The sequence below is a fragment of the Cherax quadricarinatus genome, chromosome 53 (assembly GCF_038502225.1).
Source record: "Cherax quadricarinatus isolate ZL_2023a chromosome 53, ASM3850222v1, whole genome shotgun sequence".
Lineage (NCBI taxonomy): Eukaryota > Metazoa > Arthropoda > Malacostraca > Decapoda > Parastacidae > Cherax > Cherax quadricarinatus.
The window spans coordinates 14359114-14383956 of record NC_091344.1 but is presented as its reverse complement, the minus strand read 5'-3'; the positions used below and the strand labels follow the sequence as shown (position 1 = coordinate 14383956).

Genomic DNA, 24843 nt, shown 5'->3' with positions numbered 1-24843 from the left:
GGCTGCCTTCCCATTGATCTAGTGGGAGCGAGTGTGTTGGCTGCCTTCCCTCCTACCACTGATCTAGAGGAATGGAGTATGTTGGCTGCCTTCCCTCCTACCACTGATCTAGAGGAATGGAGTATGTTGGCTGCCTTCCCTCCTACCACTGATCTAGTAGAAGGGAGTATGTTGCTGCCTTCCTTCCCGCCTATTCACCTCTGGCATGAAAATACTGATTGTTGCATTAGCTTAATCTGGCACTGCAAGAATGTCATTTAAATTTGTTGCAGTACATTAAAACATAAAAACAGTTTACTTTCTATTATTATTTCTAATAATAACATCGTTTATCGTCACCTATAAACAGTAGGTTGTCCCGTTGCTCTGTTGGTAGCGTACTCAGCTCATACTGAGGTCATTGGTTCGATCCCCGGTACAGGTGGAAATATTAAGGCGTGTTACGTTAAGACACCTGCTGTTCCTGTTAACCTAGCAGTAAGTAGGTACCTGGGTGTTAGCCGACTGGTGTGGGTCGCATCCTGAGAACAAAATTAATCTAATTTGCCCGAAATGTTCTGCATAACCAAGGACTTTCTATATAACTCGCGAAATCGTAATGACACGATTGCAAACAAACCATACCACGGGCAGGTTCTATCCCCGCCCGTGGTATGGTTTGTTTATTTTCTATATAGTATGTCACTGATGTCAGCTAGGCCTGTATAAGTTGTATCTTGTACTTACAGAAATAAAGATTATTATTATTAGTAGTAGTAGTAGTAGTAAACCAGCCTACCAGAGAGACTTGCAAAACCGATTGTAAAAAAACTCACTGAACGGAGTGGGGATCTGAACCAAGGGCAGGGCAGTCAGTGCAATACACTGGATGAATCTTATTAGGCCGGCATGGCAAGGTAGATAGCGCACTGATCTGCTAGTTTCAGGTCTGGTTTTCCTCCATCCCATTGTCCTTCGTATGCAGCTTCGGTTATGTCGCATTTCTAGTAAGAGGAAAGTCGTTGTCTTCTTGGCTTCCCGGACACACAGATATTCAGGGCAATGAATATGCAGACTCAGCCGCTCAGTCAGCTATTCAAGACCTCCCAATTTCTCATACGAGTATTCCTTACTCGGGCTATTTTTCATTGGTTCATTCATTCATTAGAGGTTTGCCGGTACTTCCGGCCCGGGTCTTCTCCATATGGTGACCCGGCTGTGGTCCCCGGTTGGGGGTGTCATTCATCTTCTTTCTTCTGTCGTCTTTCTTGGGCCCTCCGGCTGGAGGGTAACCTCTTCTTCTCTCTTGCGGCGACTCCCCGGACGGGAGTGTCATCTCGCTTCTCATCTTCATCAGCAGGCGTCACTTGGTCTTCATCACCAGGCATCCACTTGGGCTTCATTGGCAGGCATCGCCAGGGTTAAGGGTCTTCGGGCACTTGTCGCCCCGTCAAGTTGTTGGTAGTGTGGCATGGGTTCTAGACGAGTTCAAACTTTTACCTAGAAAACAGGTACAGGCTCCTGGAGTTTACCTGGAGAGAGTTACCTGGAGAGAGCTCCTTTGTATTTTTTTTTTTTTTAAGTGATGGGGGAGGGGAGGCAGGGGAGTGAAAGAAGGAAGAGTAGGAGAGTTAATAGATGGAGAGGTCGTGGCGACTCTTCGTTGTATGTGGCGTCGTCATCGAGGCGGTGAGTGGACAGCCAGGATGGGGATGAGAGTTCCCAGGTCACGGACGGCCAGGTACACCAGCCGGGCTGCGGTGTCTTCTCGGTTCGGGTCTCCAGGCGCCATTGGGAAGTGCCTCCGTCGGAGTGACACCGTCGCGGGGCAGTCGAGGAGGTAGTGCACTAGTGGCTCGGGGACCATCTGGTTGCAATGGCAGCAGCACTCCTCTCACACACGGTCGATGAGGCTTTTGGCAGTAGGGTAGCCAAGTCGCAGCCGGTGTATCCCAACCTGCAACTTCCTGTCTAGCCTCCTCATGCTCGGCGGGGGCTCCCCTCTGGTCGCCCTGTCGTACCAGATCCAGCTCCGCGATGTGCCTGGCCCTGGTAGCGGGCGCCTGGCTGCAGCGGCTGCCCACAGGTCCACCTGTCTGCAGCTGATGGCGATGGTGGTCACTGGCTGGGGTTCAAGGGTTGCTGACTTCGCTGCGCCATCCGCCGCATCATTCTCAGCGAGGTCGATGTGGCTCGGAATCCAGTCGATTGTTGCTTGCCGTCCCTGCTCATTAAGTGTCTGCAGGTCCTTCCTGATGGCAGTAATTAGCCGGATGTTGTCCCTGGGCTCCCTGTGCATGATGGCCTGGATCGCCGCTCTGGAATCGACGTGAATGACTGGGGGTCGCCGATGATCCAGGAGCGCGTGTTGCAGGGCCCTCTGGATGGCATGAAGTTCTGCCTGGAGGATGGTGCAGTGATCCTGGAGTCGCCATCCGGCCGTCAGAGTGACATGGTGTACCCCGGCACCTGTGCGGCCAGCCTCTGAATCCCGGGAGCCATCGGTGTAATTTTCATTGGTATTTCAGCACCTCTGCAATCCTTGGCATCAACGTTGGACCACAACAAATAGTTTCCCATCAAACCATGTTTAGGATTCTGATCATCTTCCCACCGTTGTCGGGTTTGGGGGACTGTTCTCGCGAGCTTACGTATTAGATATACACGACTTACTAATAAATACCACTTGGAGAAACAACTGGCACCACTCAGCGAGGACTTTCAGGTCACACTGTTTATTCAACATATATTAATAGATTGTCTTGTCTATCAGAGTGCATTCAGGATCCATTTATGGCATCTAACCTACCCCAACATACTCTCACTGACCTCCTGGGCGAAAGTCCCACTTTTAATACACTCTTTGACTTTTTAACTGAAACTAACCTGTTAAACTAACTTTGATTTCAATTTTACTGATGCATTATAACCCCCACCTCCACTGACTCCTGACTTCACACATCCCTCTTCGCAGTGCTGTATAACCCTTACAGATTTATCGCTTACCATGGGTTCAAGTCCCACTCCATTCAGTGAGTACTTTATCACATTACTGAGTCCATTTTGTCTCAGGGCTTCATTTCAGTTGACACTGATGCTAATGAGGTTGTATGAATTAACTAGTGATAAATTAAATAATTTTTGTATTCTATGTAAGAAAGCAACAGAGCGTTTAGAAGCAGCAGCTCCAGGTTTTCTTCTCACCTGTGTGTGTGTGTGTATATATATATATATATATATATATATATATATATATATATATATATATATATAAATATATATATATATATATATATATATATATATGGTTTTATACTCATAATTTGCTTGACAATCTCTCCTCCAGACAGATCTTATCATGGTGACGTGTGAGACACTTGCTGAGGAGACAGGAAATCCTGCCTCAGATACGGGTGAAAGAAGTTCTCCGGGCTCGCCATGCTCCAGACATGAGTGTCTGAGAGTTGCCACGCACTGTGACATCACCTCAGGTCTACCCCGGGTATACGGTTTTTATTAATGTCATTATATTCACCGCAGTGTGTGGATACCTTGAACCCAACACTTGAATACTTCCTGCACTACTTGCATTATCTCACATACTGGTATTGTTTTGTAATATAATGACTTCTAATAGAACCTAAGTTTCTCGTATACTTGTATCATAATTTTACACCAGAATGCGATCCACGACAGTTGATAAATCCCTAGGTGCCTAATTTTACTGCTAGGTGAACATGAGGAGCAAGTGTATGGAGACTTGCCCATATGTTTTCAAGTCAGCATACACTGCTGTGACTTATACTGATTTGCGGTCTAGGGCATAATATTTATAAGCTGAGAAACATCAGTGATGAAGCTGTCGCAATGTTTATACCACCAGATCTTGAGTGCTGGAATGCTGCTTCTTTCAGGAATCTTCTGATAAGACAGCATGCTCTCACTTCAAGGTGAGGCTCGACCAGATAATCTTCTCTCAGACTAGATAATTGTAACGCCTTGAAAGCAGTTATATGTAATTTGTAACAAATGCTAACATTACAACAGATTTTCTCGTCTACTTTCCATCCGTCTTACAAGATGTAAGTCGTGAGTTTGATTGTCTTACACCAGCGAGTACAACATAACTTTAAACATTTGCCGTAATACCATAACACCAGTCAGTGATTTAATATCCAACCCAACCACCAAGAAGAAATATTCTAGAGGGTATTGTGCCGTGAATCTTATGAGAGATAAAGCCAATAACAACACACACGGGTTTTACGTTTTAAAATAGCACACTGTGCACACAGTTCACATGGTACGAGTGAGAGCTGGGGCATACAGATAATATATACAGTGCGTGGGAACACGTACGCACAACCGCTGAGACGAGCCATAGTAAAGTGTTGATTATTACTGTATCAGGTATATATTTACAGTACACTTACGTTTCACCCTTCACACTCATCCTGACACAGCAGTACTAATAATAATAATAACCACTCAGGGGAATGAAAATACTAGACAAGGAATACAGTTTTGGAGGAATGCATACAACTTAGGAGGATAACCTTGTGGCAGTAAACATATCACCAGACATGCATGTCAACTGCATTACTTCTACAACATGTGTAAAAGCAGATAAAAGAAGAGCTGTTTTCACGAACAAAGAATATTTTATATCTAAATTATATGGTGATAGCATGGAGCCTGTCCTTGATCAAGCAAGCAGTATAGGGATAAAAGATTTAATTCACGTCATGTAAACATCAAGCGCAGTGGGAAAGATTCAGTTTGTTTTCAGAACATGTACTGACAAGGAAAGCAAGAAGCCACTTTACATCCAATTTACAACAGAGAAAGATATCTTGTGCTAAGGGAAAAAAAAGATATCCTTGGTGGGCTTCTGCAGACACGACAATGTTTATGCCAAGCTAGATATGATTTTAGAGGTGAACAAGAAGATTAAAGAAAGAAGGAAGACAAGAGTGCACAATGTGGAGGACGGAGCAGGGGACAAGGGATTACATCTAGAACGTCATCTCAAGAGTAGCCATTAGCAACCTCTACCCTTCCTCAGGTACACCCTCTTCTACCCTCCTCCCCCGCATCTAGATTTTTTCTCCTATTTCTCAGGTGTTTTATGTCCCCTACAGGAGACATACAACACCTGAGAAATGAATATAATAACGCCACGTCTAGAAGGCCACTTTCGCGAGCACATCCTAAATCAGGACCTTTATTACTCCCTTTGCACACCACAACCAGCATTACCCTCTCTACCAAACCTGGAATCAGCACTGTTACCACTCGGATCCTCTACACCTTCATTCCACCACCATTGTGGAAAAAACCTCCCTCCTTTACCTCCGAGAGGTTTTCTTTCTATCCTCTGCAAAATACTTTGCCTCACCTGCCCGTATTTCATTCCTATCTACCATCACAGTCATCCGAAGTACTACCATCCACCACACCCTAGCCTAGCCTCACAAACCAGTACATACAACACTCAGTACTTCAAGCAAACTATTCCTCTCCCCAATATCCTTCACACCCACCTACTCTTATCAACATATTTCCCTTCCAAGCCTCTCAAACACTTCTTTTCCTTCTTAGTCCTAGACCCCGACCACCCTCAAATTCACGATTGTTCTTCCCTTCTTTGAATCGATTGTTTTCCATTTCTCAATCGTTTTCCTTAAATATAAATATAGCCTCCTTCCCTAACAACCATTCCTATCACTCACCTCTTCTCCCCTTTCCTTCACTGTCCCATCCCATCCCACTTACAGCACGAAGACAACTACCCCTCACCCCCACCCTCACCTTCCACTATTCCTCGCCACCATATTCCCTTCAGATCTCCCACAAACAGCCTTCCCACCCACGGAGAAACGTCATCATTTTTCCCCAAATGTCAGTGCCTAGACATCGTCCAGTACTGATATAAAACTCAGTAATAATAGCATATACATTATTCCCTGATGGGCTGCAAGCTGTCTAGGAGGAACTGGCAGATTTGGTAGCAGGAAATTTCATAGAGTATGAAAAAGTATCAGTAAATGAATGGAGTATTTAAGGTGATTCTTACAAACACAGGTAAAGAATGGTCTGTGAGACCTGGTCGTAATGGGAATTGGAGCAAACAAATTCAGCAGTAGACTATAATGTATATTTTTGCCTTCACCCACTATATACATATATGTACAATCTGTACAGAAAGAATAATAAGTGTACACCACGGTGACAGATGGCACATCAGAACCCAGAGCGCACCATACTCTACCAGCAGGTAGGCAACACTATCAATACTTACAGCAAGTGAACCACGTTGCTTCAGCTTTGGCGGGCTTGCCTGTGATTGGTCAATGAACCAAGGTTCTGATTAACGACGGTACCTTATCGATTGTTAAATCCTTAGCACCCGGATCGGTGGTTAGGAGGCAGCCTATATGGGAGTGTGACATACGCCGAATAAATTGTAACATACTCTTTGTATGCCACAGCAATAGTTGTATTATGCAGTATAAAACCTTCTATCCAACAACTGGAGATCAAAAGATAAACATTATAAGAACAGGAGAGAAATGTATATAACATATCGCAGCAGGAAGATGAAAGAGGATCAATGTAACATTATCGAATATAGCAGACTTTAACCACAGGAAAATCGAATATTTGAACTGGAACTCCCATCGAAAATAGGAACCCTGAGAGCACTTACAAAGTTAATAAGCCAGCTATGCAGTAAATTAACAAAATGAGAGGGGAAGATACAACCAGTCTAGTATGTCTTCTTGTTCAAATCAAGGGATATAAATGTATACAAAAAGAGTCGAATATATTGATTGACTAAGGACCAGGCAGTACTAATGTATGATTTCCTCTAAGAAGTGAGACTGAAGAGAAATACCGAGAGAGGCACCATACAAATCAAACTATAAAAGGGAATATTGTAAAGGGATGCATAGTTTCGTGAATGCCTATTAGAGACTTATTAGAAAATTCAACACAAGAGATACTTGACGTAATAGATTGTAACGGTAAAGTATAAAAGAAAAAGAAATGCATAGAGAAAGTAGCGAAGTGATAGGGCATGGAAAGAAATATAGAGCAGTAGAAACAGCAGGAAACAGGAAAACGACCAGAAGAGTTAGAAACGAAAAAAAAAATAACAGATTAGGGAGGAAACGACAGTTTGATAATGACATTGCATCAAAGACAATAACATTGACAATGACAATGACAATGACATTGCAGTCAAGTGAAAATTATTGTACGTTACCAGGCGATAAAGCTAAAAATCAAGGGGAGAGGGTGTCACCGATGATAACAGTGTGAGAAGTAAACAGAAGGTTTAATAGGTACGTAAGTTCCCCCGTCTTCTAATAACATGTTTATTTTTCCACTATTACTATCACATTTGCTTTGTCTGTTTCGTAAGGTGAAGTCCAGGATCTTTCCTTAATTCATGGTATAACATAACAAGTCTTTGAGGACAATAGTGTTGCAGAGGTCTGAGTTTTGCTCAGATCTCTGCAACACTATTGCAGCTGCCAGAAATCTATCTGCAAGACCTAAATTGTTATTGAAGGAATGATGACCCTTGTAGGCTTAGCACTTCTTTTTTATTATAATAATATTGAAGGAATGAGACAAACGGAAAGACCTGAACTACAGACAAACGTCATTAACCTGTATAATATAGAAAGATTCGTAGGTTCCAAGGAGGTGATAAGTGGAGCACCAAGAGAACAGAGAATTTATCAGAGGAAACCAATACTGTGTTAGGGAAGGAAAATTATTACTAAGAGATGTTTTAGTTCTAAGACAGACAGTTATAGAGATAAATGATGACTGGCAGGGCTGCGCAGACTGCAGCTTTCAGCGATGCAAAAAAGTTTTGATAACGCACTCCACTTCAGATTAATCTGCATACGCACGCGCATATATATATATTATACATATATATATATATATATATATATATATATATATATATATATATATATATATATATATATATATATATATATATATAAATGAAATCACGAAACAAGTGATTTTAAATCATTTACCAAACTGCGGCAGGCCAGGACTCGACCCTACGAACCTTATACCGCCTCCAGAGACAACACAATGTACGCATCGCCTTACCACTTGAGCCAGCGATCCTACAAGAACCAAGCACACAGCACGTAGCTATGTGTTTTCTGTCTTGGCCCGATGACACTCGTGGCAGTGGTATCTCAAGGATTAATTTCAGCCTCATCCTGTTTGAATACCCGCCTCAACAAGCAGTCTATATAGTAATGAAATCACGAAACAAGTGATTTTAAATTACGTATTTACCAAACTGCGGCAGGCCAGGACTCGACCCTACGAACCTTGTACTGCCTCCTGAGACAGTGATGCATGCATTGTGCTGTCTCAGGAGGCAGTACAAGGTTCGTAGGGTCGAGTCCTGGCCTGCCGCAGTTTGGGAAATGATATATAATATATATATATATATATATATATATATATATATATATATATATATATATATATATATATATATATATATATATATATATATATATATATATATATATATATATCGTGCCGAATAGGCAAAACTTGCGATCTTGGCTTAAACAGCAACGCTCATCTTGCCATATAGAACAAGTGAAAATTTGTGTATGCAATAATTTCGCCAAAATCATTCTGAACCTAACGAAAAAAAATATATTTGATTATGTTTGTTTAGTATTAAATTATTGTAAACGTATTTAAAATATATTTAGTTGGGTTAGGCTAAAATAAATTGCTCTTGTTATAATAAGGTTAGGTAAGTTTTCTAAGATTCTTTTGGTGCAAAATTAAAAATTTTTACATTAACATTAATGAAAAAAATATATCTTTAAACGTACGTATAAAAGAAAATTTCAGAAAGGACTTAATTTTAAAAGAGTTCTTGCTAATTGACCAGTTTTACATATTCGGCACGACATATATATATATATATATATATATATATATATATATATATATATATATATATATATATATATATATATATATATATATATATATATAGACAGATAATGTTGAATGGATAACTAAAAACATAATCTGGAGTTGGTCAGTCCCTCCAGGCTGAGAGACTGACCACCCCAAAACTACGTCTTCGAGGGTGGTACACTGATTATATCGTCTTTACATCACTACTGTTCTACTGCCTCCTCAGTATTCTATTGAAGAAGCCTACTGTGTAGGCGAAAATCTTCGGAATAAAGATACCTCATTGTTGCGCATGTATCTTACTTATTAACTTGTTGGTATTATATACCATTATCATATTCTTACCGTCTTAACTTATTACTAATTACTTACCATACTGAGGTTAAAAGGTTCTGTCCTTCTCGTCCGTGATATGACAATGCTGCTGAAGGGCTCTTGATCCAAGGAAGTATTCATTCTTCTTTAGACATGCACACATCCTGAAGATTGCCTGCCCTTAAGCAACATTTTCAGGCCTTCCAGATTTTCTGCGTTAAGCATCCGTTCCTCCCCTAAACTGTAGCGGTGCATCATACCCACTGAGGACAGTGACGCCACTGGAACTAACAAACAATAACACAAACATTACTGTAAATAGGGCAGTTATAAAAAAACTTGTTTTCCCTGAAAATAATTATGCAGAAACCTTGAAGTTAGTGGTGTGTCTAGTCTATAATTTAGCGTTATAATTAGTTATTAAAAACCTCCGTCTTGGTGGCAGAGTTGCTGACAAGTGTGGTACTTGTCAGTGTGGCGTTTGCCAGTGTGGCACTTGTCAGTGTGGCACTTGTCAGTGAGAAGACTTGCTCAGCCAAGACAGTTTTTGATAGCATGTGTGGAAACATCTTGTGATGGAGTATGGCAGGGAAACAGTCTTGTGTGATGGAGTATGGCAGGGAAACAGTCTTGTGTGATGGAGTATGGCAGGGAAACAGTCTTGTGTGATGGAGTATGGCAGAGAAACAGTCTTGTGTGATGGAGTATGGCAGGGAAACAGTCTTGTGTGATGGAGTATGGCAGGGAAACAGTCTTGTGTGATGGAGTATGGCAGGGAAAAAGTCTTGTGTGATGGAGTATGGCAGGGAAAAAGTCTTGTGTGATGGAGTATGGCAGGGAAACAGTCTTGTGTGATGGAGTATGGCAGGGAAACAGTCTTGTGTGATGGAGTATGGCAGAGAAACAGTCTTGTGTGATGGAGTATGGCAGGGAAACAGTCTTGTGTGATGGAGTATGGCAGGGAAACAGTCTTGTGTGATGGAGTATGGCAGGGAAACAGTCTTGTGTGATGGAGTATGGCAGGGAAAAAGTCTTGTGTGATAGAGTATAGCAGGGAAACAGTCTTGTGTGATGGAGTATGGCAGGGAAACAGTCTTGTGTGATGGAGTATGGCAGGGAAAAAGTCTTGTGTGATAGAGTATGGCAGGGAAACAGTCTTGTGTGGAGTATGGCAGGAAAACAGTCTTGTGTGATGGAGTATGGCAGGGAAAAAGTCTTGTGTGATAGAGTATGGCAGGGAAACAGTCTTGTGTGATGGAGTATGGCAGGGAAACAGTTTTGTGTGATGGAGTATGGCAGGGAAAAAGTCTTGTGTGATGGAGTATGGCAGGGAAACAGTCTTGCGTGATGGAGTATGGCAGGGAAACAGTTTTGTGTGATGGAGTATGGCAGGGAAAAAGTCTTGTGTGATGGAGTATGGCAGGGAAACAGTTTTGTGTGATGGAGTATGGCAGGGAAACAGTCTTGTGTGATGGAGTATGGCAGGGAAACAGTCTTGTGTGATGGAGTATGGCAGGGAAAAAGTCTTGTGTGATGGAGAGTATGGCAGGGAAACAGTATTGTGTGATGGAGTATGGCAGGGAAACAGTCTTGTGTGATGGAGTATGGCAGGGAAAAGTCTTGTGTGATGTCTTGTGTGATAGAGTATGGCAGGGAAACAGTCTTGTGTGATGGAGTATGGCAGGGAAACAGTCTTGTGTGATGGAGTATGGCAGGGAAAAAGTCTTGTGTGATAGAGTATAGCAGGGAAACAGTCTTGTGTGATGGAGTATGGCAGGGAAACAGTCTTGTGTGATGGAGTATGGCAGGGAAACAGTCTTGTGTGATGGAGTATGGCAGGGAAACAGTCTTGTGTGATAGAGTATAGCAGGGAAACAGTCTTGTGTGATGGAGTATGGCAGGGAAACAGTCTTGTGTGATGGAGTATGGCAGGGAAACAGTCTTGTGTGATGGAGTATGGCAGGGAAACAGTCTTGTGTGATGGAGTATGGCAGGGAAACAGTCTTGTGTGATGGAGTATGGCAGGGAAACAATCTTATGTGATGACATACGAAATTTAAACAATCCTGTGTGACATGGAAACAATCCTATGTGGTCTGCCTGGAGTCTACTTACCTGAAAGGTGTTCCGGGGGTCAACGCCCCCGCGGTCCGGTCCTTGACTAGGCATGAAGTATGACAAACAATAAAATTTAATGATGTATGACAGGAAAACAATCTTATATTATGATGACAGGGAAACAATGGTGTATAACAAGGAAACTGTCTTATATGATGAAGTATAATAATGAAACCTGTTAATGGTCCAAGCCAGACCGAAACGTCGTCATAAAGTTTATTTCTCGTATGTGCAGGTTATTTGTGTATTGTTCCAGTCACAGTATTGTGCCTCTTTGTTCTTTATGGAAACTATTCTATGTGATGAAGTAAGGCATGGAAACAATCCTCTGTGATGAATAATTACATGAAAACAATCCTATGTGAAGTATGACATGGAAACAATCCTATGTGAAGTATGACATGGAAACAATCCTATGTGAAGTATGACATGGAAACAATCCTATGTGAAGTATGACATGGAAACAATCCTATGTGATGAAATATGAGTGTGGGTGGGGGCGCCCTTGATGCTGGTGGAGGGACTGCTGGACAAAAATAAGTTACCCTTCCCTTTTCCCGGATCAAATCTTTGTGACCCTCGCGGGGTAGTGCTTCTCCGTGAATATAGACAGCATGTACATAGAGAAGTGTGAGGCTCTTAGAGTATATAAGATGAACAGTTTAATCCCTAATTTGGGGATTAAAATATACTTGTGTGGAGGTGAAAACGTCGGCCTTAATAACCTTAGCGTAGTCGATAGGCTTAAAACTCCGTCCATGAATATAACAATATTATTATTATTATTATTAACAGTAATAATAATAATAATAATAATAATAATAATAATAATAATAATAATACTCAAACACATCATGCAGATTATTATAGCTGCACAGGAGTGCTTGTATTTATACAATATATACAAGAACCCATAAAAAATAATGCCAAGAGACGTGAGTGACTTGAACTTATTACAGAAGTACTATCAAGGAGAATTATAGTGAGCGTATACGTAAAGCAGAAGAATGTCAGACATTGTACGTAATAATAGTAGGTAGGTGAGGCTGCCGCCAGACTATCACGCCGCTGTATTATGACGGCCAATGTGACTCACCACCTTGTATATATTTATCCTCCTGGGCTATTTTGGAATTCCCGTATCTTTCCCATCTTCACCGAGATTTTTATGTGGAGGTCAATCGCCCGTGTATTGCACTTGATCAACACGTTGAAGGGAAATTGGTGAACGTGGAAGAAAGAGAAATAAGGGTTAGTGTTGTGTGTTGGCCAGGCAGACACAGGCAGCGTCTGGCAAGCCAGGACGTGGACCTTGCATTCCCTCTCTTCTATTTTCTCTATAACATTAATTTCTAGCTCATTTGCGTGCTTAATGGTGATGCTGAGGTAACTAGAGTATCATATGCTGGTGTATTATGTTGAAAGTGTAACTAATTCTGCAGAGAATATATTAGAGTACAGATGATAGTTTGCACACATGTGAGTGCCCCGGTTGCAAAATGTGAATACAAAATTACTTACGAATTTGCCATTATGAGGCTAATGGTGTGTTTGCTTCGTTATATTTGTAATAAATGCGCAGTGTTGAGGCAATGTATTATTTTTAAATGTCTCACTTGTTTATGAAACGAAGAGAAGTGTATACGTGGCAACAGTGCGCGAGACGGAGCGGCGAGGAAAGAATAGTAAAAGCAGCAGTAAGCAACTAGACGCGGGAGGAGGATGATGCTCGCGTGTCGCGGCTCAACACCGCAGTGAGTGCAGTGATGATATGTTGTGTTAGTTGATGAAGTGCCCAGTGTAAACTAAACAGCCCTTATGGCGACACCGGACTACAGCCCGCACCTGAAACGCGTGCTTCGCTCGTACCAAACTGCAGCAATGACCAGTCTGCATGGTCCAGGACCTAACTCTTACCTCACTGACACGGCCCTCAATAAAAAGTTAGCGGAGTATGATGAGGAACCTCCTTCCATCAAACTGCTGGATGCTCACACTAAACATGAGATCTACAAAGAGCTCAGTTTCAAGAAGGCTCTCCTCTACGAGGACTCACGCAAAAACAAAACTGTGGACAAATGTCTGAGGTGTGTGGATGATAGCGATTGTAGGCGGGCTTCTACACCCACTCCGCCCACCACCCACACGCCCACCACTCAGATCACCACCTTTACGCCCACTTCTCCCACCAGGGAGCCTCGCCTGCCAGATGTCAAAGACGTTCCTGTAGATACCCCCAGCACTGCCATCAGTTCTCCCACTGCCAATGTCCGGAGCACCAGCAGCGATACTTGCAGCGCCACCAAATGCGCCAACACCACCACCAGCAGCACCTCCAGCAGTAGCGGTTGTGTTGGAGGATCGTGGGTGGAGCCTGGGGTGTTCTTAGCCCCAGCTCCCTTTCCACCACAGCCCTGGCCAGTGCTTGCTGCTGCCGACAAAGGCTCCCCTGGGGCGGGACCCACACGGGAGGAGACTTTACTCGACGGGGAGCCTATCGCCTGCTTCAACGTGGGCGGGGAGAAGCGTTTGTGCCTGCCACAGATCCTGAACACGGTGTTGCGAGAGTTCTCCTTGGGACAGATCAACTCCGTGTGTGATGAACTGCGGATCTACTGCTCTCGTTGTACTCCCTCCCAGCTGGACGCCCTGCGTGTTGCGGGCGTCCTGCCACACACTGCCAGGTCCTGTGGACTCATTACCAACACGGACGCCCAGAGACTGACCCAAGCCCTGCTGCACGCCCACCCTACCCGTGCACCCGCCCCGGCTCCGTCACAGCCGCAAGAACACCCACACCTACGTGTGTACCACACCTGCTTCGGCAAGTGTAAAGGTTTGGTATGGGATGAGCTGTACACGAGTGCTGGTGCAGCGTGTATTGAGTGTGAGGAGTGCCATGGGCTCCTTCCTCCAGCCCGCTTCGTCTGCCACGCCCACAGAGCACTAGAGAACCAGACTATTCACTGGGGCTTCGAAGCTGAACAGTGGCGCACCTATCTCCTACTAGCCAAGGATCAGCACCTGCCTCTAGAGAAGGCCGAGGCACAACTTAAAACCTTTAAAAATAAATTTGATCCATCTGGTGCCAATTACAAGCGCAAACAGGTAAGTCGTCCATAAAAATGTGCAGAATGCTAGGGTATAACTCCTGTGGTACGTTGTATATATACGCTCTGGTACGACATGTAGTCACGCTAAGTCCGTGGCAGCAGATTCCAATGCGTCCAGAACCCTAAGTTCGCTGGCGTAAAATCATTAATTTGAACTTTGTCAAGGTCGTCTCGGTGAGTGAAGGGAAACATTACACTGAATATATTATTTAAAGTGTGGAAGTCATTGCCACTGTACTCTTGCATACCACTGATACTTCAGTTAAATACGAAAATAATTAAAATTTATTAGTTTAACAGTCATATTTAGAAACATTGAAGGCGCTTGTGTGCGTATATATATATATATATATATATATATATATATATATATATATATATATATATATATATATATATATATATATATATATATATATATGGATATTTAACTTGTAATGGGTGTATATATAAGTACAGTTTTGCTAAGCCCGTTTGGACGTAGTTCCTAGGTCTGTGTATCCACGTGCTGGGGGAAAAATCAATAATCAAGAAGAGCCAGTATTGCAGTCTGACTCGACTTCCATTTATTTTGAATAATATTTACCTTGAGTCATTGATGACTGATGTGGTTAGTGTATATATAAGTTGGCCAGGCATACAATAAGTTTGGTTAATTCCTGATGACAAATGTATCACTGAATAAGCTGGCTAGGGATAGTTGAATGTGGTTAACCCCTGATAACCACATTTTAGTGGTTACCCATGAGACTATCTTTATCTTGGGACAATAATCCTCTTAAAGGTGCCCTGATGCTGGTAAGGGGCACTTGATCCATGAAAGTGGATTTATAGTCCTCTTGGGTCGCATCTTAATGACACCCATTCCCCAGGCGCATTATGACCACTACCGGTTTAGCGCTTTCTCCGGTTTGGAATGAATAAAATATAAGAGCACTACTAATTAATGGGGTGTAAAACGTAGGTTTGCTGGAGGGCCTAGTCCCAAACCTACACACTGCCTTAACAATATACAGGAGTGAGAGATATGGGAGTAAGTGTAGAATAAACCCAGTGAAAGTAGGGGCGCCGTGGGCACAAGAGAACACTGTATCAACATTCGCTGTATCAACCTGCTACCAGCAGATATAAAAAAAAAACTAATATTGCTGGTATAAATGTAAAATTGAACCACTACCTCTACCGAGTAACAGATCAACCAGGCTGTGAGGAATATGTGGCCAGCGGGTCGCCAACAGCAACAGCCTGGTTGAAGAAGCAATCAATAGATAAGCCTGGCCTCCAGGGTGAGGGCTGTGAGGGTAGAACAACTCTTGAAATCTGTCACGGGACTATCACACACGTAAACTAACTAATGCTTAACTAGTTCCGGGTCATAATTTGACTAACCGTGTCAAAAGACACTTGTCCTGTTTCCTGACTAACATACCACCACCACTCCCACCCCGGTAGCGTTGTCGCTGCAAACGTGTGGAGTTGATGTAACCTTGCCGGTCGCCGCGTACCTGGCAGTAAGAGGTAGGCCACGCCATCACACAGACGGCGCCCACCACACAGACATCCTTGGGACCCCAGACGTTGTGCTTGGCTGCCTCTGCTTACCTTCTTGCGTCATGCACACTCCCACATTCCCTCTCACACTTTGTTCCCAGTTATTTTGCTGTGTGTGACAACTCTACCACAGCATGTTACAATGAACATAGGTTTACACGTGTTAATGATAACAAATCGCTATCTTACATGAAAAGGGAAGAAAACTAAAATTGTAAGGCCGTCCCACTTGCATTTTGGTGCACGATGTTTGTGCAAAAAGTGGGCAGTAGAAAGCTTGAGACGGAGGAAAGGCAGCGTTGGAGATGCAACAGCAGCAGGCAGCCAACAGACCATGAATACGGCTGGCGTCTGTCTCCTCTGGCAGGGGACGCCCCTCTCTTGTCTGGCAACAGTGATTTGAGTTGACATTTGCTACAAATTTAGACGTGTATGTGTTACATTGGAGGGCCAATAAGGCTTCACAAAGAGCTCGCTTTAAGGTCACTTCTGAGTGCGTGATACAGTAATACGGGGTCGGGTCTGTACCCTTGTAGTAAGAGGTGCTTACTAAGAGGAAATAGTTCCAAGGTATACAGAATGGAACTGGGCACACCCAAAATGTATACCTTCAGTCCCGAATTGCGTTATGTTGTTAAATAATATAGGAGATTCTCGTTCCCCGAGTTCACTCTTGGGCGAAGCTTCGGGGTTTTCGTTTATCTCGTGGGTTTTATAATTACTGGGCTGTTTTTAAAAACCTCGGAGAACTTTTAGAAAAGTCCTTTGAGATTACCAGTATAATTTTTCTTTCGCGGATTATTATTCTGATGATGGTTACTTTAACTTGGTGTGATAAATGCGTTGCTTGTTTGTTCATGCTATTATTTGTAATATTCCTTTGACCAGTTTCAGAATTTTTTCTATACTCACAGCCCGGCCTGGGGGCCATACTTTTCTGTTCAATTAGGCTGTTGCTGTTGGCGGCCTGCTGGCCCACATATTCATCAGTATCTGGCTGATTTAGTAGTAAGAGGAAGTGGTGGTTCAATTTCCTTTTGAAAACTTCCATACTTAATCCTGTAATATTTCTGATAGCAAGTTACTAGTTTCCATTTTTACTATGGGTATTCTTTTGTGTGTTTTGCATTTATATTTTAATGATAAAAGTGGTGAATGATTTCTAAGGTCAAAACGTTCTTCAAATTTCAGAACTTCCTAACACTTGTTTCCCCGTTTGTCAACTGATGTGGGTCGCATTTCGACGAATGACCTACGTATCCCAGTAAAAATAAGCCACATTTTTTGGGTTATCCTCACAACTGGGTTAGTACAGCTAGATATCTTTGTCTTGCACTTAGTGAAGAGTATTGAACGTCCATCACTCCGTGCGCTGAATGACGCATGCGGATTGAGCTGTTTACAGGAAAATAATATTGGATTTATACTATGTTATTAACCCTCTGTGGCTAACAGTTCTGATATTATTAGTTGGTTCCCAGGCAGGCTGAGATGTAAGGGCAACTCTTCTTACACCTGCTGCCTGTGTTCGCCTAGCAGTAAATAGGTACAGGCAATGTCTAGAACAGGCTGAAGCAACATTGGGCTACATTACTTCATTCCCAGTTACGGGGAAAAGGTAAAGAGAGGACAACCCTCAATGCCTTCTCATGAGTAAACGTATTATAGCTTTATTAAATATGGAATTATTAATAGATGTAAGTCATACAGTGAATGGAATCAGCCTTTCTCACTTACCCTGGAGTTTACCCTCTGCAGAGTTCTTAAAAAATCACTTAGGTGAACACTGAAGTTTACATTGCTTCAGTATTTGAAACAGGGCACTGAAGTTTACATTGCTTCAGTATTTGAAACAGGGCACTGAAGTTTACATTGCTTCAGTATTTAAAACAGGGCGCTGAAGTTTACATTGCTTCAGTATTTGAAACAGGGCGCTGAAGTTTACATTGCTTCAGTATTTGAAACAGGGCACTGAAGTTTACATTGCTTCAGTATTTAAAACAGGGCGCTGAAGTTTACATTGCTTCAGTATTTAAAACAGGGCACTGAAGTTTACATTGCTTCAGTATTTGAAACAGGGCGCTGAAGTTTACATTGCTTCAGTATTTAAAACAGGGCACTGAAGTTTACATTGCTTCAGTATTTGAAACAGGGCGCTGAAGTTTACATTGCTTCAGTATTTGAAACAGGGCGCTGAAGTTTACATTGCTTCAGTATTTAAAACAGGGCACTGAAGTTTACATTGCTTCAGTATTTGAAACAGGGCGCTGAAGTTTACATTGCTTCAGTATTTAAAACAGGGCACTGAAGTTTACATTGCTTCAGTATTTAAAACAGGGCACTGAAGTTTACATTGCTTCAGTATTTAAAACAGGGCGCTGAAGTTTACATTGCTTCAGTATTTAAAACAGGGCGCTGAAGTTTACATTGCTTCAGTATTTAAAACAGGGCGCTGAAGTTTACATTGCTTCAGTATTTAAAACAGGGCACTGAAGTTTACATTGCTTCAGTATTTAAAACAGGGCACTGAAGTTTACATTGCTTCAGTATTTAAAACGGGGCACTGAAGTTTACATTGCTTCAGTATTTAAAACGGGGCACTGAAGTTTACATTGCTTCAGTATTTAAAACGGGGCACTGAAGTTTACATTGCTTCAGTATTTAAAACGGGGCACTGAAGTTTACATTGCTTCAGTATTTAAAACGGGGCACTGAAGTTTACATTGCTTCAGTATTTAAAACGGGGCACTGAAGTTTACATTGCTTCAGTATTTAAAACGGGGCACTGAAGTTTACATTGCTTCAGTATTTAAAACAGGGCGCTGAAGTTTACATTGCTTCAGTATTTAAAACAGGGCGCTGAAGTTTACATTGCTTCAGTATTTAAAACAGGGCGCTGAAGTTTACATTGCTTCAGTATTTAAAACAGGGCACTGAAGTTTACATTGCTTCAGTATTTAAAACGGGGCACTGAAGTTTACATTGCTTCAGTACTTAAAACGGGGCACTGAAGTTTACATTGCTTCAGTATCAAAATAGAATCGATTTAATTCAATTAATTATCCTGGGTTAAGAAGCTTCTCAACTCTCCTGAGCAAGCTACGTATTAGTATACCTCATTACTGGTATGGAGAAGTATTTCTTGGGAATAAGTAAGAATATACAAACAGTATAATTTTTTTACACTAGCAGGATTACTGATCCTTTGTTTCTGAGATGACAGGTATATCTTCCAAACTTCTACATACATTTGGTATACAGGTACCTTTACTTTCTTATGCGAGTCTTCGTCCTGTAATATTTCCTTTTCAACCTAGGAGGCCTGGTCTGAGACCGGTCATGGGGAAGATAATCCCCAGAATCAATAGCACATGACAAATAGCAGATTAACATTTGGTACCTGAGATGTTAACCTAATCTAACCTATGAGAAGAAGGTGAGAATGATTGATTATTATCTCAAGGAAGACTGGGAAAGTACGTAGCTTACCCTTTAATGTTCCATCATTGAAATAATGGGAGATTTGAATGTGCTTGTAGTATGTTATTGATTGGACCTCTTTACTTATGACATTTGCTGTAACTTTTATTATTTTATGATTTTTTTTTTAAAGCGAGTCCCGACAATCACTATTCCTACTTACGAGCGATCGGGAACCACCCTCACCCCTCTAGAACTACACTGCTTCACACCTCACCTCCTCTCTCCTTTACCCCCATAAAAGGAGTTATGAGTCTGGCTTCCTGAGGAACACACGGACTTCTAGTATAGGCTAGAGGCACCATAATTTATTTCATGCGTCATGATAGAGCAATAGAAATGATCAGAGTCCCATTCGGGCTTCAAGAATGGTAGAGTTAAATTAATGAACTCAGCGCTGTATGACTCTTGTGGGTTAGCACGCAATTTTGATTATATTAATAATAATAATCAAGTAATGTACACTGCATCCATCCATGGAGGGTGTGGGAGTTTATTACCACTTCTGCCACTAAATTATTTAAGCATAGTGTAGTGCAAACAATATTCTTCGTAGGGACTCCTTTCAGGGGAGCTTCTTTGTTGGTGGTGAAGGGCTTTTTTCTGAAGGATTAGAGCTGCCTTTATCTTCCTCGGTCCAAACCTAAGGTCCTTCCGTTTCACAGGCGCTGTAGTTCTTATGTGTTTAGCGCTTCCTCTATCAACAACAACAGCAATAATAATAATAATAATAATTATTATTGTTGTTGTTGTTCTTAGTACTTAACACCAAACTGCTGTATTATCAATTCATTATGGAACCAAGAATGTGAAAATTGTCTTCCGTGGGAAGAATATGAGATAAGAGTAAAGGTGATTAAACCCTAAAGAAGAAAGTCACATGTCTGAGATTGTAATCAGGTGTGAATACCTAGCTATTTTCAGTACTAAATCTGACGGAGATCTGAATTAGGTATCTACAGACGGATCATTGGAGCCTGAGTAAGTTCCAGGATCAGCGGTTACTGGAGCTAGAAATTATGACTTTCTCTGATATCTTGAAAAAATATGAGAGTTGAGGATTGGCTGTTGTTAACCCGCGCTGAATTAGGTTCCCTTATAGGCCACGGAAGCCGTAAAGGATACAAGAAGTGACACACATTTACTGAGACATTTCAACAATATGTAGGTAGTCATAATGTTTACCTGGAATCCACCTGGAGGGTATTCCGGGGATCAACGCCCCCGCTGCCCAGTCCATGACCAGACCTCCCAGTGGATCAGGGCCTGATCAACTAAGCTGTTACTGCTGGCCGCATGTAGTCCAGCGTACGACCCACAGTCCGGCTGATCCGGCATTGACTGTAGGTATCTGTCCAGCTCCCCTTTGAAGATAACCAGGGGTCTATCGGTAATACCCCTTACGGCTGGTGGGAGGCTGTTGAACAGTCTTGGGCCCCGGACATTTATTGTGTTTTCTCTTAGTGTACTAATGGCACCCCAACTTTTCATTGGGGATTATGTTGCATCGCCTGCCAAGTCTCTTATATTCGTAGGGAGTGATTTCTGTGTGCAGATTAGGCACCAGTCCCTCTAGAATTTTCCTGGTGTAGATTATGATGCATCTCTCTCGCCTGCGCTCCAGTGGGTACAAGTCAAGTGCTTCCAAGCGTTCCCAGTGGTTAAGGTGTTTGATGGAACTTATATGTGCTGTAAAGATTTTCTGTACATTCTGTAGGTCTGCGATTTTACCTGTCTTGAATGGAGATGTAAATGTACAGCAATATTCCAGCCTAGAGAGAACAAGTGATTTAAAAAGGATCATCATTGGCTTGGCATCTCTTGTCTTGAATGTTCTAATTATCCATCCTATCATTTTCCTAGCAGATGTGATAGTGGCACTTTTGTGATCCGTGAAGGTGAAATCTTCAAACATTACCACTCCAAGATCCTTCACATTACTTTTCCGCTCAAGTGTTTTCTGACGTGGGTCTTCGTCATATGATGACCCACAGCTGGAGCTTTTGGTCATCTGACCGAGGACTTCCGCTGGCTTACCAGTTCATCTCTATGTAAGTGACCCATCCCGTGTGATGGAATATGACAGGGAAACAGCAACGTTTGTCCTCATTTTGCAACAATAAATTGTTTCCTCTCCAATCATGTTTAGGATTCTGGCCATTTTCCCACCATTGTGGGGCTTGAGAGACTGCTCTTTTGAGCTTAAGTGTTGGATATACATGACTTACTCCACTTGGAGAAACGACTGGCACCACTTGGAGGAACGACCGGCACCCCTTGGAGAAACGACCACCACCACTTGGAGGAACGACCAGCAACTTGGAGAAACGACCAGCACCACTCAGTGAGGACTCTCAGGTCACACTGTTCAACATATCTTACTAGACTGTCCTGTCAATCAGAGTGTACGCAGGATCCATTTACAGCATCTAAACCACCTTAACACTCACTGACCTCCTCACCGAAAGTCTCACCTTTGACACAGACTCTTGACTTTTAAACTAAAACTACATTATTACACCAACTTTGATTTCAGTATTACTCCTGTATTAACCTCACCTCCACTAACCCTTAATTTTATATACTCCTACCCTTCGCTCACTCTTAATTAACCTTTACACATTCCTACTTTTATGCATCCTTCCCTACAGTACAGTGTGATCCTTGTGGGTTTAATGGCTAATTTGATTATAATAATTAGGTTGTTTAGCCACCTGCCTGCATACATAGCCATTACAGTCTGATTAATCTGGCACTTTGCAGAGGGCCCCTTAACGTGTTGGTAAAGTCTGAATGGTTTGTGTCTATGGGTAGGTGTGTCTTCTTTGGTAACTCTCTCCACAGGTGCTTATCTAACCTTAGAACCCAACATGTGTTTCAGCATAAATGGTGGAGATACACAAATAACCCGCATATATGAGACAAACTTATGACAACGTTTCAGTACAACTGGAACCAATAACTAGTCACAGTTAATGGTCCAAGTAGGACTGAAATGTCGTAAGCTTCAGTCTCCTATATGCGGGTTTTTGTGTCACTATTGGCGTGATTTTTCTTGTTCAAATTCTCACTATCCAACCTTTCAATTTTCTGGCCTCTCGCAGGATTTGCTTTATTGTGTTCTCTAAATGGTAGGTCATCTGACATTGTTATACTCAATGAGATGGCCCTATGATGTTTTTGAAAAAAATGATCAAGCTCGCTCTTCATGACAGCAGATTTTTTTGATAATCTTCCTTATACATACATCACGACAGCCAGAAAGATGACTGGGTGGGTATTGAGAACTTTCAAAACAAGGGAAACAATGCCGATTGTGACACTCTTCAAATCGCTAGTGCTCCCTCACTTAGAATATTGCTCAGTGCTGACGGCCCCGTTCAGGGCAGGAGAAATATCGGAGCTGGAACAATTACAGAGATCGTTTACGGCTCACACTGAGCCAGTAAAGCACCTAAACTACTGGGAACGCCTGCAAGTCTTGAACATTTACTCATTGGAGCGGAGGAGAGAGAGGTACATGATAATATATACCTGGAAGGTACTCGAGGGCTTGGTCCCAAATCTGCACACTGCCATAACAACATACTGGAGTGAGAGATATGGGAGGAAGTGTAAAATAAACCCAGTGAGGAGCAGGGGTGCGGTGGGGACAATAAGGGAACACTGTATCAACATCCGGAGTCCCAGACTTTTCAACATCTTACCAGAAGATATCAGAAACACTGCTGGAACAAGTGTTGAAGCCTTCAAGAGGAAACTAGACAAGTATCTTCACCAGGTGCCAGATCACCCAGGCTCTGATGGATATGTGGGGCAGCGGGCCTCCAGCAGCAACAGCCTGGTTGACCAGGCGAGCACTAGACGAGCCTGGCCCATGGCCGGGCTCAGAGAGTAGATATACTCTCGAAATTCTTCAAAGGTATATATCAAAAGATATATCAAGGTATACATGTAGGGAACTTGTTGAAAAGTCCCCATACACTTGTTAAGTTCTCTTATTTACTTATCACGCCTCACCTTTTCATTGGAGGTCTTTTGTTTCATGCTTCATGTGGATGGATTTCAGTATGCAGGTTTGGAATCAATCCCTCGATAATTTTCCAGGTGTAGATTATGATGTATGTGTCTCGCCTAGGTTCCAAGGTGTACAGTTCAAGAGACTTTAGGCGTTCCCAGTAATTCAGATATTTGACTGAGTATATTAGCAGTGAAGGGTCTCTACGTTTTCAAGCTGTAAAGCACATTTAATTTATACAACCTTTATATGTGTCTGTATTAATTTTTCTTGATTGTTGAGGGGCAACCGTGTCAGTGGGAGGGCATGAAGTGACCGGCTTGATGACACTAATATAAAGAGGTTTATTAGAATTAATAACTGGACTTCCACCTTACAAACTAAGCTGATTGCCATACTTGTTGCTCTCAGGCTTCCACACAGTATAATTGCATTTGACTCTTGTTCCGCATTACTTGCTCTATATAACCAGAGACCTTAATTTAGCATGCTTGTGTGTGAAGTACTAGGCACAGAATTACGTCAGTTATTAAGAAAGGGATTACATTTAAGCTTTTGTGGATTCCCTCTCACACAGGCCTCCTGGAGCATGATAGAGTTGATGAATTAACTAAACAAGCATTAAATAAAAAGAATGCTGAATATAACTTTAATTTTTCAATGAGTTTACAAAACATTGTCAGAAAGAAGATAGCAAACGAGCTTGAAGTAGAATTGTACAGACAGGAACTAGCTGATTCATTATCCATCATAGTGAAATGTATCAAGCGAAACATATATATGGGGAAAGTAACAAGGTCAGTAGATTGCAAGATTTTGTTACTGCTAGACCAAGGTTGGGCTATAAGTATCTCTGGCAGTACGGTTTGTATGGAGATGTCAGTGACATTATATGCAAAGTGTGGACAGAGACAGGGCCATACACTAGAGCAGTATATCTTTACAGGATATAGCAAAACACCTCATTGTTAACGATGAGATTTCTGAAATCTTGAGGTTGTATCCACATTTTGTATCTACTAGATGAACAAACTATCTTCATAGAGACTGCAACCCAGCTATGAACAATTTTTTTTTTTTTTAGTGGTGATAAAAAATCAAATTTTTGAGATTGAATTCCTTACTGTACTGTGTACAACAACTATATGAAGAAATTGTAAAATACAAAATGATTGATATTCCTTCCTAATGATGTAACAATGCTCACTGAGGCCCTACAAAGACCTTTTGTGACCTCTGTAATCCTGTATTTTGAGTTACCGCTCACAGGATAACCATGAC

The 24843-nt window shown here is 42.1% G+C and overlaps 1 protein-coding gene across 1 annotated transcript in view; it reads left to right on the top strand.

Moving 5' to 3' along the window:
• Positions 1 to 13084: 13084 nt before the first annotated feature.
• Positions 13085 to 24843, top strand: part of Snoo (Sno oncogene) — a gene marked incomplete in the record, with an annotated part of 473129 nt that continues 461370 nt past the window's right edge. The window contains 1 exon segment of the mRNA XM_070096347.1: positions 13085 to 14508. Coding sequence (XP_069952448.1) covers positions 13219 to 14508 — 1290 coding nt within the window.